General features: G+C 40.6%; 1 protein-coding gene across 1 annotated transcript in view; it reads left to right on the top strand.

Annotated features, from left to right (window-relative positions):
* Positions 1-14,673, top strand: part of vps8 (VPS8 subunit of CORVET complex) — a 61,556-nt gene that overhangs the window by 11,964 nt on the left and 34,919 nt on the right. Inside the window, exons 7-13 of the mRNA XM_080036687.1 lie at positions 3,444-3,568; positions 4,049-4,135; positions 4,360-4,427; positions 4,934-5,087; positions 5,348-5,407; positions 9,975-10,082; positions 10,558-10,638. Of these exons, the coding sequence (XP_079892813.1) occupies positions 3,444-3,568; positions 4,049-4,135; positions 4,360-4,427; positions 4,934-5,087; positions 5,348-5,407; positions 9,975-10,082; positions 10,558-10,638 (683 nt within the window). The remainder of the gene's footprint in view (positions 1-3,443; positions 3,569-4,048; positions 4,136-4,359; positions 4,428-4,933; positions 5,088-5,347; positions 5,408-9,974; positions 10,083-10,557; positions 10,639-14,673) is intronic.

Genomic DNA, 14,673 nt, shown 5'->3' with positions numbered 1-14,673 from the left:
TGGAGCAGACAGACAGGCTGTGAACTAGAGAACAACACACACAATCATTCCTGTTCACTCAGCATCTCTAGAAGCTGAGCACACTCATTTCAGTCTCACTTTCTTGTGCTTTGCTGATTACACACACACACACACACACACACACACACACACACACACACACACACACACACACACACACACACACACACACACTCACACTCACACACACTTTTAACGCTAATAGCATTTTGGAGTATTCCTCTTTATTCTTGACATTTCTCGGCATAATGAAAATAAATCTTCATCTGATTTTTTTTTCTTCTCCTTCTGTACTTTAGTATGTAGTGCAGTAAAAAGAAAGAGTATGTGATTTGGAACGCAGGGTATGTGTCAATGAAATTGCTTTTAAGTTGATTATGAATTGTAATGTCACCAGGATGATGTCTGATCTTGTTCATCGAATGTTTTTGTCGTCATGACTAAACCAATATATATGAGGTGATCATATGATTTCAAACATCTTAATCTAAATCAATGAATGGCCTATTGTCTCCACTCTCCAGTTAGGTTCTTTTTTTTGTAATACCATATCAAATTTGAAAAGAACATTTTGGAGTCACTGTATCCACTACAAAATAACAAAGGATCTCCAAGCTGCTTGACTGGTTGGTCCATAGTGGCACACTATCATATGAGCAGTATTGATATCTATAGCACACAGGCAATGCTCTCAGTTGAAGCCTGCTCTCATTCCCTTCATGTTTAAGTATACTTTTTATTACTTATACTATTGAGAGTAAATGTAGGAGCACTTACCTATTAATGAGTTAGAAAGAGCCAAAGGGAGCCAGTTGTTTGAGCCGGCAGATTGTTGGTCCAGGTTCCAGGCAGGATGTACAGTAATAGTGAAGTCACATTGACTGCCCACACACTGGCTTTTATTGACTGGGTTAATCAGGTTAACTTGTAGGCACCAATTGCCTCTCCCTCCTTATCTGGTATCAGCTCAACCCCACTCCATTAACCGGACCTCGCCATCACCTTATCACAAGCTTGGGATTGGATCGTTTGACTGATTACGTCAGTGTATGCTTTTGTTGGGGAACATTTTTCTTGTTTGTTTGAACCTTTCCAAACAGTAATGCATTGTTTGTACAGGGTGGGTACGTCTACTAGAGTTGATAACTGCTTACGTCAAGTTCACAAGTTGACTGAGACTCTGAGAAATATAGGAAATAATTCACTGAGCATTGAATGAGACTGTTCCAATCCAATCCAATCCAATCCAATCCTGACTGTTCTGGCAAAGTGGACTGTAGCTGCAGTAAAGATGGCACCCGTTGAGAAAAGCAAGAATCAGGGCAACCACACACGTATTACTAAGTGTAGTGCTTTGCTCGCACTGTTCAAAAATCCATTTTCACTACTGTATGCAGAGGAACAAACACTATGTCCTCTCTCACCAAGTCAAAACCATAAGGGTGTTTTGATACTTGTGGTCAGTGGCCACACATATCCATGTGTTTCATTCAGTGTGTGTGTGCATGTTTTAGTTTAGTGTCACCGCTCCAGTCTTCGGCCCCCACGTGTATTCAAGGAGTCCACCAATTTCCCTGTTCTCAAAAAAGAGCAAAAAAACATTTGGCTGAAAAACTACTACTTCAATAGCATCTAACCTCCATCATTATCATTCACACCTCCTCCCTGTCTGACTGACTGACTGGGGCCACTCTATGGAGCCACCTCAATATGCATACAGCCCTACATAGATCCAATCATCATGTCATGGCCCTCACCCTCCACATTTCCCTCTCCCGACTGCACCAGAGGAACACATATTACCGGTATAAATTCAGGTTAAACCTCCTCACGAAATGTTCATGAAACAGTCTCATTTATCCTCTTAAATGGACTGTAACAGCAAAATGAGACCATCAGCAAAAAAACAAAGCTATTTTTATAGTTACTATTAATTACGGGTACGATTTTTTTCCGTAAACGATTTACGGCAGGCAGACTGTGTTTCCCTATCATTAATGAAAGTTTACTTTGCTTCACTATCGCCACATTGCCATTATTAATCTTTACATAGTCGCATATAAATACGTAACCTGCAGTCTCTCTTCATGGGCATATTCAAAACTGAATCTTCCTCTTAGCTACTTTTTAAATCAAATACAAAATGATAGGCATGGTCCCAGCTAAAGGGACTTGTTTAAGCTTTAGTACAATTCAGTTGTCTGATACGTCCTGGGACTTTTCAGTCTTAGCTCGAGGTTTTTATCTTTCTGTAAGGGTCAGTGTTTTGATAATGCTTGAGGATCTGAGAAAGTACTTTTTTCTGAAGTCTAACATGGGTATTTTTCAGATAATGTGTATTGTTGTAAATGGTTTCCCTTATTATCTTTAATAATTCAGGTAAGATAACTACTAAAACCTGCACCTGACATAGTTTAGGTGAAAGCAGTAGTGATATAAAATAATGCACACGTCATTTTAAAAGACAATTGTAGACAAGAGGGATGGAATAAGTGGAAAAGTGCCTAAAGCTATACTGCTCTCAACTGGGGTTTGATTTGGGTTGAGGTTACCACAGGGCTGACTTGCGCTATGTCTCTTTATATTGCTGACATAATGATGCCTTGGCAGGAAAAGGTATGAACATCCCTGTCGTATATATATCGCTCACTCATGCTTAATGTTGTTCATTTTATGTTTTTAAAGTGACTGGCTATCGAGACGTTATACTGCTCATGTCCATTTTGGTTTTGGCCCGAGCTACTTTGGTGCATGCTTCTTGTTGTTTGTTTTGGATATTTCGTATATATTTTACTGCATTTCCACCAATTTCTTTTTGTGTTTTTTGATATCAACTGTTAAAACTGAAGACTGCGTCAAACGTCTGTCCTAGGGCTGGGTGGTATCCATTTTTTAATATCTTTAAACCTTCCCCAAATTATACTTTTACTAGATTACATTGAACTAATCACTATGACGCTACCTCCGACAAATACACATTTTTACTGACAGCACTTGAACACATCACAATCTACGTTCCAAACGAGGGAAAAGAACGCATGTCATTCACTTGGAAGGTATTTCAAACACAGGCATTGGTGCTGCTGCTGGACATGGACACACACACACACACACACACACACACACACACACACACACACACACACACACACACACACACACTGACACTGTTAGGGCATGTATTATAAGCATGCACCAGGCATTACACACCACCAAATGTTTTTTTATGATGGTATCCACGGTAAAAAGAGGAATACCGTTGCTATGTTTTAATACCCCGGTATACGTTAATACCTTAATACCTCCCAACCCCAGTCTGTCTTATTATTCATTTATTTTTGTTTACCATCCATAACCTTCTCTAAGTCTTATATCCCTGTTTTTTTAGCTTTTCAATGACAATCTTAACCTTTCCTCTCCAGATACTAACCAGGCCCTGCGCCTCTGTCTGGGTACCAAGGCAACGGGGGCAGAGTTTGGAGCAGTGTCCGCCCTCACTATCAACCACGATTGCTCTCGCCTTCTCTGCGGTTTCGCTAAAGGACAGGTGCACGCACGCACGCACACACACACACACACACACACACACACACGCACGCACACACACACAGTTCCAATCAGAGGCTTGTTGACAGAGGCTTTGATTACAATTTTTATAAGATCAAAAAGGGTGGAGGCAGGACACTGATGGCGCTAGCAGCAAAGTAGATATAAGTTGAGCATGGGTCTAATGAAAGTTAGAATACAGTTGGTCTTGTTTGTTCTGTAGAAGCTATTGGCCTGTTGAGTGAGAGCGCTGCTTTGAGAGACTAGAAATAGATTCTCAGGTCGTTGTCCAAATCACCAATACTTTAACTTCAATTACTATCGCAAGGGGTTAAGTTGACACAGGGCATAAGAACAAATGATTACAATTGATTGTATGACATTTTTACCTGAAAATTGTGTTCATCTCTTGTTTTTTTTAAATTGTAAAGTGCCTCTCTCGCTCCATCTGTCTGTCTGTCCGTCTGTCTTTCTTGATTAGATCACAATGTGGGATTTAGCCAATGGGAAGCTTCTGAGAACTATCAATGATGCCCACCCTCCAGGGACAGCTATACTTCACGTGAAGGTACACACGCACACACGCACGCACAAAGAAACACACACACACACACACACACACACACACACACACACACACACACACACACACACACTGTCTAGAAAATGCTTTTCCCCATGAAACAAAGCGGCTTCAAAAAGAAATAAAGCAAATTAGTGTGTGTGTGTGTGTGTGTGTGTGTGTGTGTGTGTCTGTCCCTTCTTCTTATTTCCCTGTGTTTGTGTTTGTAGTTCACAGATGATCCCACACTTGCAGTGTGCAATGACAGTGGAGGATCAGTGTTTGAGCTGGTGTTCAGGTAAACGGCTTTGCTCATGTTCATTAATAAAACATTTTTCCCTTTCCACCAAACCTGGCAACCTGAGCTAATCAATAAAGCTTGATCAGGGGCTAAAGAATCTGAAGAATTACTTGATTTAAATGAAGCAATGCATGAGTAAAGGCATCATGGCTATTTGAAGTAATCTTTGTTTTTGTATTTTTTAAAGATTATTTTTGGGGCATTTAGCACTTTATTACACAGATTTGGAGAGACAGAGTTGAAATGGGTCAAAGACATGCAGAGAACAGTGCAACAGTGGATCATCTGACGGTGGTTTGATCTTAACTGACTTTCTCTGCTCTTGTGTGTGTGTGTGTGTGTGTGTGTGTGTGTGTGTGTGTGTGTGTGTGTGTGTGTGTGTGTGTGTGTGTGTGTGTGTGTGTGTGTGTGTGTGTGTGTGTGTGTGTGTGTGTGTGTGTGTGTGTGTGTGTGTGTGTGTGTGTGTGTGTGTGTGTGTGTGTTGTGGATCTCCTTGTCATCAGGAGGGTGATGGGGATGCGCTCCTGTGACTCTCGCTGTCTCTTCAGTGGTTCTAAAGGAGAGGTCTGCTGCATAGAACCGCTGTGTGCTCCCCCGGACTTCAGAGAGCACCCCATCACACACTACTCTCTGCTGGCTATGGCCTCGCTCACTAAGGTTCATACTCACTCACTCACTCAGTCAGTCACTCAGTAACTCACTCACTCACTCACTCACTCACTCAGACGCACACACACACACACACACACACACGCACGCACGCACGCGCGCACACACACACACACACACACACACACACACACACACACACACACTGTCCACAGTGTCCACAGTGTCCACAGTGCATCCGGTGCTTATCCACCCAACTGTGTCAAGTATGTGATCATTTTGCCTTTTTTTTTTTTTTTTTTCATCAGATTCTGGTCATTGGACTTAAGCCCTCGCTGAAAGTTTGGATGACTTTTCCCTACAGCAAGGTTTGTATTTTCTGTTTGTATGTTGGCCCTTATGTATTTTCAAATGACATGTTTGCCTCAATGGGCTTTACGACCTGTACGGCATACAATACATCTACCCTTAGATCTAGTGGCCTTAAAGGAATAGTTCAGCATTTTTGAAGTGGCAATGCATCGTTAGACTGTTAACTTCTGGAGATGGCCATCAGTCACTATAAGGAGTATGGGGGAGACGTCGCTGTAGCAGTAGTCAGCCTTGTACTGTTGCCGGCGGGCCAGAAGTAAAAACTATTTTTTCGCCTTGTGTATTAATTAGGGCTGTCAAACGATTAACATTTTTAATCAGATTAATCACAGGATTCTTAGGCCTTTCACACCGCCGCAAAATCGGCGCTAGTTCTGGGCTTGTTCGGAGTTAGAGCCAGTGTTTTGGTTTCACACCGCCAGAGAGCCTGCTCCGGGCCGTAAAAACCGGGAGAACTCATACCCCAGGATTGAGCAGGGTTTGATAAGAACTGCTTGCGCGAACGGCTGGGGGAGGGATTATCCTGACCAACCAGAGCAACTCAAACCTCATGCCCGCCATATTTAAAAACACCGCTACTACGAGACGTAAACATAACATAATTACCGAACGTAGCAATCAAATTGACCGGCGATAATACGCTGTATGGGTCCTGTTTGCTTAAGAAAGCAAAGCGAGAGCCAACAAGTGTAAAAATAAGACGTATTCGCCGCTGTTGTTGTGCTTAAAGCTAGCGGTAGCTTTAGCGTTAGCCACAAGAGCAGCGGCGTCGGGTGACGTACACACACGTTTACAGTGACGTCATGACGTTGCTCTCTTGCCGGCTCCATGGCTGTCTCCGGTCGATGTGAAACCAACCGGTTCATAACTGGGATAAGGCTGTAACCAGTTTTGAACTGACCCCAACACCAGCCTGGAACTGACTCTTGGTTCATTTTGGTGTGAAAGGCCTATCTGTGGATTAATCAGGCCCGGATTAAGAAGAAAGATTACACTAGGCATACCGCATTTTTTCGGGCCCCCTCCAAACGGATACTTCACGATTTGGTGAAAAACTACGTACATTTGAACTGCCACAAGAGTATTATGCTCATTCATTTGTTTAAGAGTTGCGCGTTTGTAAACGGGAGTAAAGAGAAACGTAACAACGTGCAAGCCTGATCTAACACAAAAGCCTTGCGTGAGCGAAGCAGCGATTCACCTGGTGAAACCTGGCGTGGAACTCTGTGGTGGGTAAGGGCGAAATTCACAGTGAGACATCGCCGGTCTGAGACGCCGCACAGAAAAACTCTGGTTTGACCACTAAAATTATAACCGGGGAGCAGAGCCGGCCCAAGCCTTCATGGGGCCCTAAGCCGAATTTGATTAGGGCCCCCCTCTCCAATGTTATCGTGACCAAATAATTGACTATTGTTAAATGTCATTCACACACCCAATGATAATAATGGATTGGATTTATATAGCGCTTTTCAAGGCACTCAAAGCGCTTTACAGGGTTCCAGATTCCATTCATTCACACACAGTCATACAGTTCATCCCTAGTGCCTCCAATGTCCAGTTTAGTGAAAATAGTAGCCAGCCGAGATCCTGACTCTCCTAGGGGGGTCCGGGGGTATGCCCCCCCGGGAGATTTTTTTTACCTTTTTAAAGTGAAATGCATGAATTTGGTGCACTTTGAGAGGGAAATTAAGAGGCTAAATCTGAGGAATTTTGTGTGAACAAATAATTTGGAGATACTGGCTCGAATGAAGTAGAAATAAAAGCTATCGAAGAAAGACATGGATTTTCCATAAAAATATTAATATAGAAAAAATATAATATATAAATAAAATAAAAAATATAATTCAGTGTCCTCTGGGATGGAGCTTTTTTTTCTTTTACGGGACATATTTCTCTTTAATATTATGAATGCATTTAAATGCAGTGAGAGGAACGAAGCAGAAGAACTCTGTTGGTCCAGCTATCTTTTTTTTCACAGATGAGGCTGAAATAGGCTATAGACTACAGTATACATTGGAGGGCATCTTTGTATACTGCAAGTGTTGTATGCTGATCTCTTATTTTATTTTTATTTTATTTCTTTTTAATCTGCATGCATTGGTGTGCTTTTTGTTGTTATTTATGTATTGACTCTATTTTTTATACATTGTACTATGGATCTTCATGTGTCCTGAATAAAATCATATATATATATATATATATATACACAGTGCATGGGCAACTGAGGGCAGCCCAATTTCCAATTTTTTAAAATAAACTCAATACCGAGTGATAAGTTAACCTCGGATGAACTGATTAAATTAATAGGCTATTAACTATCCAGACCAAAACATTGTATTCCTTTTTTTGTATGATAACTTACATTTGCATAATATGATGTAATATCAAACACATACCGTACTAAAAAATATATTTTTTTTCTTCTCACTGGGCCCCCTTGTGGAAATGGGCCCTAGGCACGTGCCTAGAATGCCTATGCCTAGATCCGGCCCTGGGATTAATCACGATTAATCACGATAAATTTTACCATTCGAAATATGCCCGAAAAATTCGAATTTTCTCTGTAGGGGAAGGTGGGGTGATTTGTGCGTTTTGGAAGTTGCAAAACCCCTTGTTTCTAGAAAACCGTGGAAGAAATTGGAAATGTGACCACATATTTAAGAAGAGCCATCCATTTGACTCATCCTGTAAAGAAGGGAGACACAAGGAATAAGATATAAGCACATTTAAGCTCAAAAAACTGTGTTTTGCCTTTCAAAGTAAAATTTCCATGATCAAGGTTTTTTGATTATTGAGTCTGAACAATTATAGACACGTTTGAAAACATTTGACACATGTTTTAGTGCTTTGGTATGCTACACTTTGAGTCTATATAGTTAGCACAATGTCAACCCTAAATTGCTGCATCATGCCTATTATCCAAAATTCTGGGGATGGGGTGATTTGTGCGCAAGGGCCTGGGTGAGTTATAAGTAAGTAAGTAAGTAAGTAAAATGTATTTATAAAAGCACATTTATGACAGTTTGCACTGTCCAAAGTGCTGTACATAGTGCATTCAGTAGGTAAACAATGAAGGTACAATAACAATAACCAAAATAAAAGACGTAAAGCCCATACATCCACATAAACACAGATAGTAGTGCAGAGGTAAGATAGTTAATGGGGAGGAAACACCAGGGTGTACATATGGGTTTTGAGCCTTGATTTAAAGGCAGAAATGTAGGGGGAATCACATTTGTCAGGTGGCAGTTGGTTCCACAAGCACGGAGCAACTAGTGCAAAGTACATTTCTGAGAGTTGTGCCAGTGGCATGGCTGTATACGCTGGTCACCAAAAGAAAGTGATTGTCTACAGTAGCTCAGAAGAGAGTGACATCTCAATTCCACTTAACGACACCACTGATGAGAGTTCAGATGGCCAGAAAGATGATGATGGTGACTTTGTCATTGTGACACAATGACGCACAAATCACCCCACTACGTGGGGTGATTTGTGCGTCAAGACAACTTTTTTTCCGAAAGCTATATTTCTTAAACAGTTTATTCCAGATCCAAAGTTTTTATTGCCAGGGATGCACAACATCCTGAACTATATGTACATATTTGAGTTGGAGACATAACTGTCAAGGCCTCACTTTAAAATCACTTTGAGTAAAAAGTTGCACAAATCACCCCACCTTCCCCTATATTGTTTTATGAACGGAAAGATAAATGACAAAAGGTGGATATGTATGGTATGTATTTAAAATGAGTATGTTTATTAATTGAAAATCCAAATGATGGTTTTAATACTGAAAATAAATTTAAATCAAACTAAAATATATAGGCCTACCTACCACACCATAATTCAATTGGTCTGTCTCTTTACTATGTCTTTGGGCAAATATAGGATAGGCTATAGAATGGCATTTGGTGAATCTATAGGTTGTGCATTCTTGAATACACCTTCATTACAGTCCGCGATGTGTGTGTGTGTGTGTGTGCGTGCGTGTGCGTTTGTACGCGCGACCACGTCCTAGGGGACTGTTCATTTGTGCCAGGAAGCCGACGTTATGTTGATGTCTGATCACACACACCTCTGAAAACTGCAGACGTTTGTGTCCTCGCGGGCTCTGAACAGAGCGGACAATGTTTCTCCTCCTGTTGCTCCCGACATCAACTGTCACCCGCGGCAGTTGATTTGATATACTATCTATGCCCCCGACACAGACGTGGCCGTTAGCAGTTTAAAACTTTAAAACACGGCACGGGCTAACGTGCTGCTATGTTTGGCTGCGCGCAGCTACTGATCCTGGGTCAGCCACAACGTTAGAGAGACTGTAGTACAGAGCCGGTGGGATGTACGGGGCGGATCCTTCTGCACATGCGTTAAATGCGTTAAAAAAATTAACGCCGATAATTCCAGAAATTAATCACCCTGCGTTAACGCGATAATTTTGACAGCCCTAGTATTAATGCTTTCCTAAAACATAAATATCCATTCAATTGTTAAATTGCTAAATGAAGGATATTTTTTACTGCTGATTTGACTAAAGTGATGTGATGTGTTTGTCTGTGTCACCAGTCGGACCCGTCCAGTGTTCCTCAGCTGGCCTGGCAGTTTGTCCCTGTTCAGAAGACCGTTAACCCAGTGCTGGCCTTCTGCAAAGGAGACACAGTCCACTTCCTCCTGGTACCTCCTCCATGTCCTTCACTCAATTCAAAATACACTATTTCTTTGTGTACAATTTTTTGGGGGATTTTCACATACATCTCTCAACTAAGGGATGGATATTATGAACAAATATATTATAGTTTGCTATATCTGTATACTTACCAAGCTGTTCCTTTGGTTTGAGTCAAGACAATTTACTTGAAAAGTTATTTATACACAGTATTGTTGTCCAATAGTATTGATTTTCATTTCTGTTCCTACTGTACCTTAGAATACTGATACTGTGTGATTGTCGCATGGATTCTGAAATGTATTTTCAAACAATTATTTATGGGTCATTTTTCCCCAATACGTAGCCGCATTAGCTCAATGCTAATGCTAGTATCTCCCAGATGTCTGCATACTGCCTAGAGCACTTCACTGGTGTGTTGTGGGAGCAGGGAGTGGGCGGAGCAGTTTGTCGGGGTCCTGATGTTGTCCTCTGTTTCTCCAGGTGAAGAAGGAGGAGACAGGAACCATCCATGTCATCAAACAAAGGCAGCTTCACCTCAGCTGTGACATCATAAGCCTGAGTGTAAGTCTCTCAGACCCCGTTTCCACTCGGCATTAACATCTGATTGTTGTCATCTGATCACAGCTCTAACTACAGGTGGAAACACTCTCAAGACGCATTGAGATCAGATCACAAAAACCACATTCGGAGGTGGTTTACGTCGCATGTGTCCGCATTCAAATAGAAGTGTAAACAGCAATGTGACTTGTCCACATTAGGGACCTCCTACTCAACTGCCGCCCCATGCCTGAGCGGAAATACATTGAAAATGCATCACTGGCGTTCATGCAGCTTTTATAGAAGCCTCATGAACATTAGTTGCATCCGCCAGTATTGCAAATGACAAGCTTTCTGTCCTCTGTTTTCATTTCACTGCGTACATCTGAAAACACGGAAATCGCTGCTATTGACTGGAGAGCTGCAGGGCAGCGACTTCCTGTTCTTATCTGCTTAAAAATAAAAGTCAACTCGCGTTTGGCTGGTAACAGGCTTTTAATGTGAAGGCGCACAGGAAATATTCTGTTACTTAACTGCATATAGAAAGCCGTGTACTGGTGGTGACAAGAGTGTATCACCAGCCAAAGTGGAGTAATAACATACTCGCCTAAGAGTTTTTACTTTTAGATCCTATCTATGATATTTACCCACATTTGGCGAGTGTTAATGTAGAGCCCTCTAAGCAGTTGTGCATCGCTCCTCCTTGTCTAAATGAGACAGTAGCCTATCTCGTCAACCTAGACTTGTAATTATCTTTGCACGTAATGCATTTTAATAGCAAATGCAAAAACTGCGGCACTGTATGTTTACTTGTTACCTTGGTTCTCTGACCACACTCGTGCATTAAAACTTTCCGGACTTCCGGCTTGCCGTGGGTTAAGAGCTATTACCGTGAGCAGCGGAGAACTCAGATTCACAACCTTAAAAATCTCTGATAATCTTTGGAGATGTCCAAAAAAGGAAAAACCACTGATAAGGGGAAGGAGGAGGACAAAGATTATGCGGAAGAGATGAAAAAACAGTTGGCAGACTTGATGAGAGAAATGAAAAGTGAGAGGGAGACGGAGAGAGCACTGCTGAAAACTGAGCTGGCTGGGATGATGGACGACTGGATTGGGCGTATTGATGCAAAAATTGAAGAAAAAATGACTACTGGTCTGAAGCCAATGATGATCGAATTGAAGGTACTTCAAGCTGTGAATGTGAAGAAAGATCAGCTCTTGAAAGAGCTTGGAGATAAAATTGATGACCAAGATCAACAAGCAAAAAACAGAGATGTGATAATGACTGGAATGGATATTAAACCTAGGTCGTATGCAGCTGCCGTGAATGAAGATGATGAGGGCGATACTAGGAATGTGTCGGTGGAAAACCAGGTTGAAAGGTTCCTGAGAAGCAAAGGCATTAGTCTGGATCTGGAGAACGTGGAGTCTTGTTTTCTTCTCCCGAAGGGAAAATTCGCCAAAAAGCGGGCTGTCATTCTGAAATTTGTGAGTAGAAAGTATAAGATCGAGCTGCTATGTCAAGGCAAGAAGCTTAAAGGTGAACAAATTGGAATGAGTGAAAACTTAACCAAGAGAAATGCTAACCTGGCCTACCAAGCGAGAGGGCTAAAAAAATGTGGACGGGTCCAACAAACATGGACAAGAGATGGAAGAATCTTCATCAAAATGAATGGAGCTACACCCGAAGAAGCCAAAATTGTGCAAATCAGAACGGAGGAGGATCTGGTTCAATTCCGGAGGGAAGAGGACCTGATCAACCCTAGGCAGCAAGAATGAGCAACACAACTGATGGGATAAATTATCATGATAGTCTGGAGTTATCAGCTAATCTTTACGAGGATCCTACATCATCGGACCAAAATGAAAGTATTGACCCTGATAATCACTTCTACAAGAGAGGGAAAAGAGACTGTCAGTATCATACAGAGGATCAATTCATCAGTTGCTTTCAGTCAATTGGGAAATTGTCCATAATTCATTTTAATAGCAGAAGTCTCTACACAAATTTTTCGCATATTAAGGAATACTTACAGAAATTCTCCAACCCATTCAACATCATTGCAGTGTCAGAAACATGGATTAAGGATGGCAAATGCATGGACTTTGAACTTAAGGGTTATAAACTGGTTTGTGTCAACAGAATTAACAAGAGAGGGGGAGGAGTGGCCCTTTTCGTTGATGAAAATATAAGGTTTGAAATCGTAAATAACATGTGCGCTGCAATTGATAACCTAATGGAATGTGTGACTATTGAAATCCAAACAAATGATAAATGTTTAATTATCAGCTGTGTGTACAGAACACCCGATTCAAAAATGGAAGACTTTATAGAATATGTGGGAGAATTGTTTTCTAAATCAAATCAAAAGAAGATATTTATCTGTGGGGATACTAACATTGATTTACTTAATAATACTCCACTGACTGATGAATTTGTAAATACACTGAACGTAATGGGCCTACAGCCCTTAATTACAAGGCCAAGCAGGATTACAATAAATAGTGCCACGTTAATTGACAACATATTTACGAATGTTATGGGGGATGTAATAGATAGTGGACTATTAATAAATGACATAAGTGACCATTTACCTGTATTTGCTGTATATGATTGGAAACAAAAGTTGCAAATTAGACCAAACACAGACGCATATGTTAGACTGGAAACCGAGGAGAGAATAGAGGCATTGAAAAATGATTTATTGTCGCAAAATTGGGACTGTGTATACAAGGAGAAGGATGTAAATGTAAGTTTTGAATTATTCCTGAAGGTATTTCAAAGGCTGTATGAAAAAAATTGTCCACTAAAAAAAAGGGCCTTTAAGCAAAGACAGAATAAACAGTGGCTAACTAAATCCTTGATAAATGCTTGTAAAAAAAAAAATACATTGTACAAAAGATTCATAAAAGCAAGGACACCTCAGGCTGAGTTAAAATATAAAACCTATCGTAACAAGCTAAATATCATTCTCAGAGATTGTAAAAAAAACTATTATTGCAAGCTTTTAGAAACAAATGCAAATTACCCAAAAAAATTGTGGGACATAGTGAACGCAGTGTTAAGAAATGACAAGAAAATACATAATTATCCTCAATATTTCCATGAAAATAACGTTAAGTATGAAAACATGAATACTGTGGCGCATAAACTAAACACATTTTTTGTTATGGTTGGACCGAATTTGGCCATGGGTATCCGTGACAGGTGTATGGGGGAGTCTTGGGAACAGGAAGAATCTCTCCAACAGTCCATGTTTCTAAAGCCAGTCAAGGCCAACGAGATTAGTGAGATTTTACTGGGAATGCAACCAAAGACCTCAAGAGACTCGCTGGGGCTTCACATGAAAATAATAAAATCAGTGCAAGAAAGTATTCTTCAACCTTTGACACATATTTGTAACTTATCTTTTCAAACAGGAACTTTTCCTTGTAGCATGAAAATAGCTAAGGTTATACCATTACATAAGAGTGGAGATGAACATTCATTTACAAATTATAGACCAGTCTCAATTTTGCCACAATTTTCTAAAATTTTGGAAAAGCTATTTAACAATAGATTAGATGATTTCATTAATAAACATCAAATTCTTTATAACAGTCAATTTGGCTTTAGAAAGAATCATTCCACGGCGCTGGCCTTGGCTGAATCGGTAGAAATTATTAGTAATGCTATTGATCAAAAATTGTACTCTATAGGAATTTTTATAGACCTGAAAAAAGCTTTTGATACTATAAATCATGAGATCCTTCTCAATAAGCTTGGGAATTATGGCATTCGTGGGATAGCACGGGACTGGGTCAGAAGTTATTTACAGGACAGGAAACAATATGTGAAATTAGGGGAGTTCACATCGAGATGCTTGGATATTGTTTGTGGGGTCCCTCAAGGGTCAATTTTAGGGCCGAAATTATTCCTGCTTTACATAAATGATATATGGAAAGTTTCGAAGGTCTTAAAGTTAATTTTATTTGCTGACGACACAAACATCTTCTACTCGGGGCATGATCTGAATAATATGGTTGAGACTGTAAACATTGAATTGACTAAATTACA

The sequence above is a fragment of the Ammodytes marinus genome (genome assembly GCF_949987685.1).
Source record: "Ammodytes marinus genome assembly, chromosome: 11".
Classification (NCBI taxonomy): Eukaryota; Metazoa; Chordata; class Actinopteri; order Uranoscopiformes; family Ammodytidae; genus Ammodytes; species Ammodytes marinus.
This window is presented reverse-complemented; position numbering and strand designations above follow the sequence as displayed.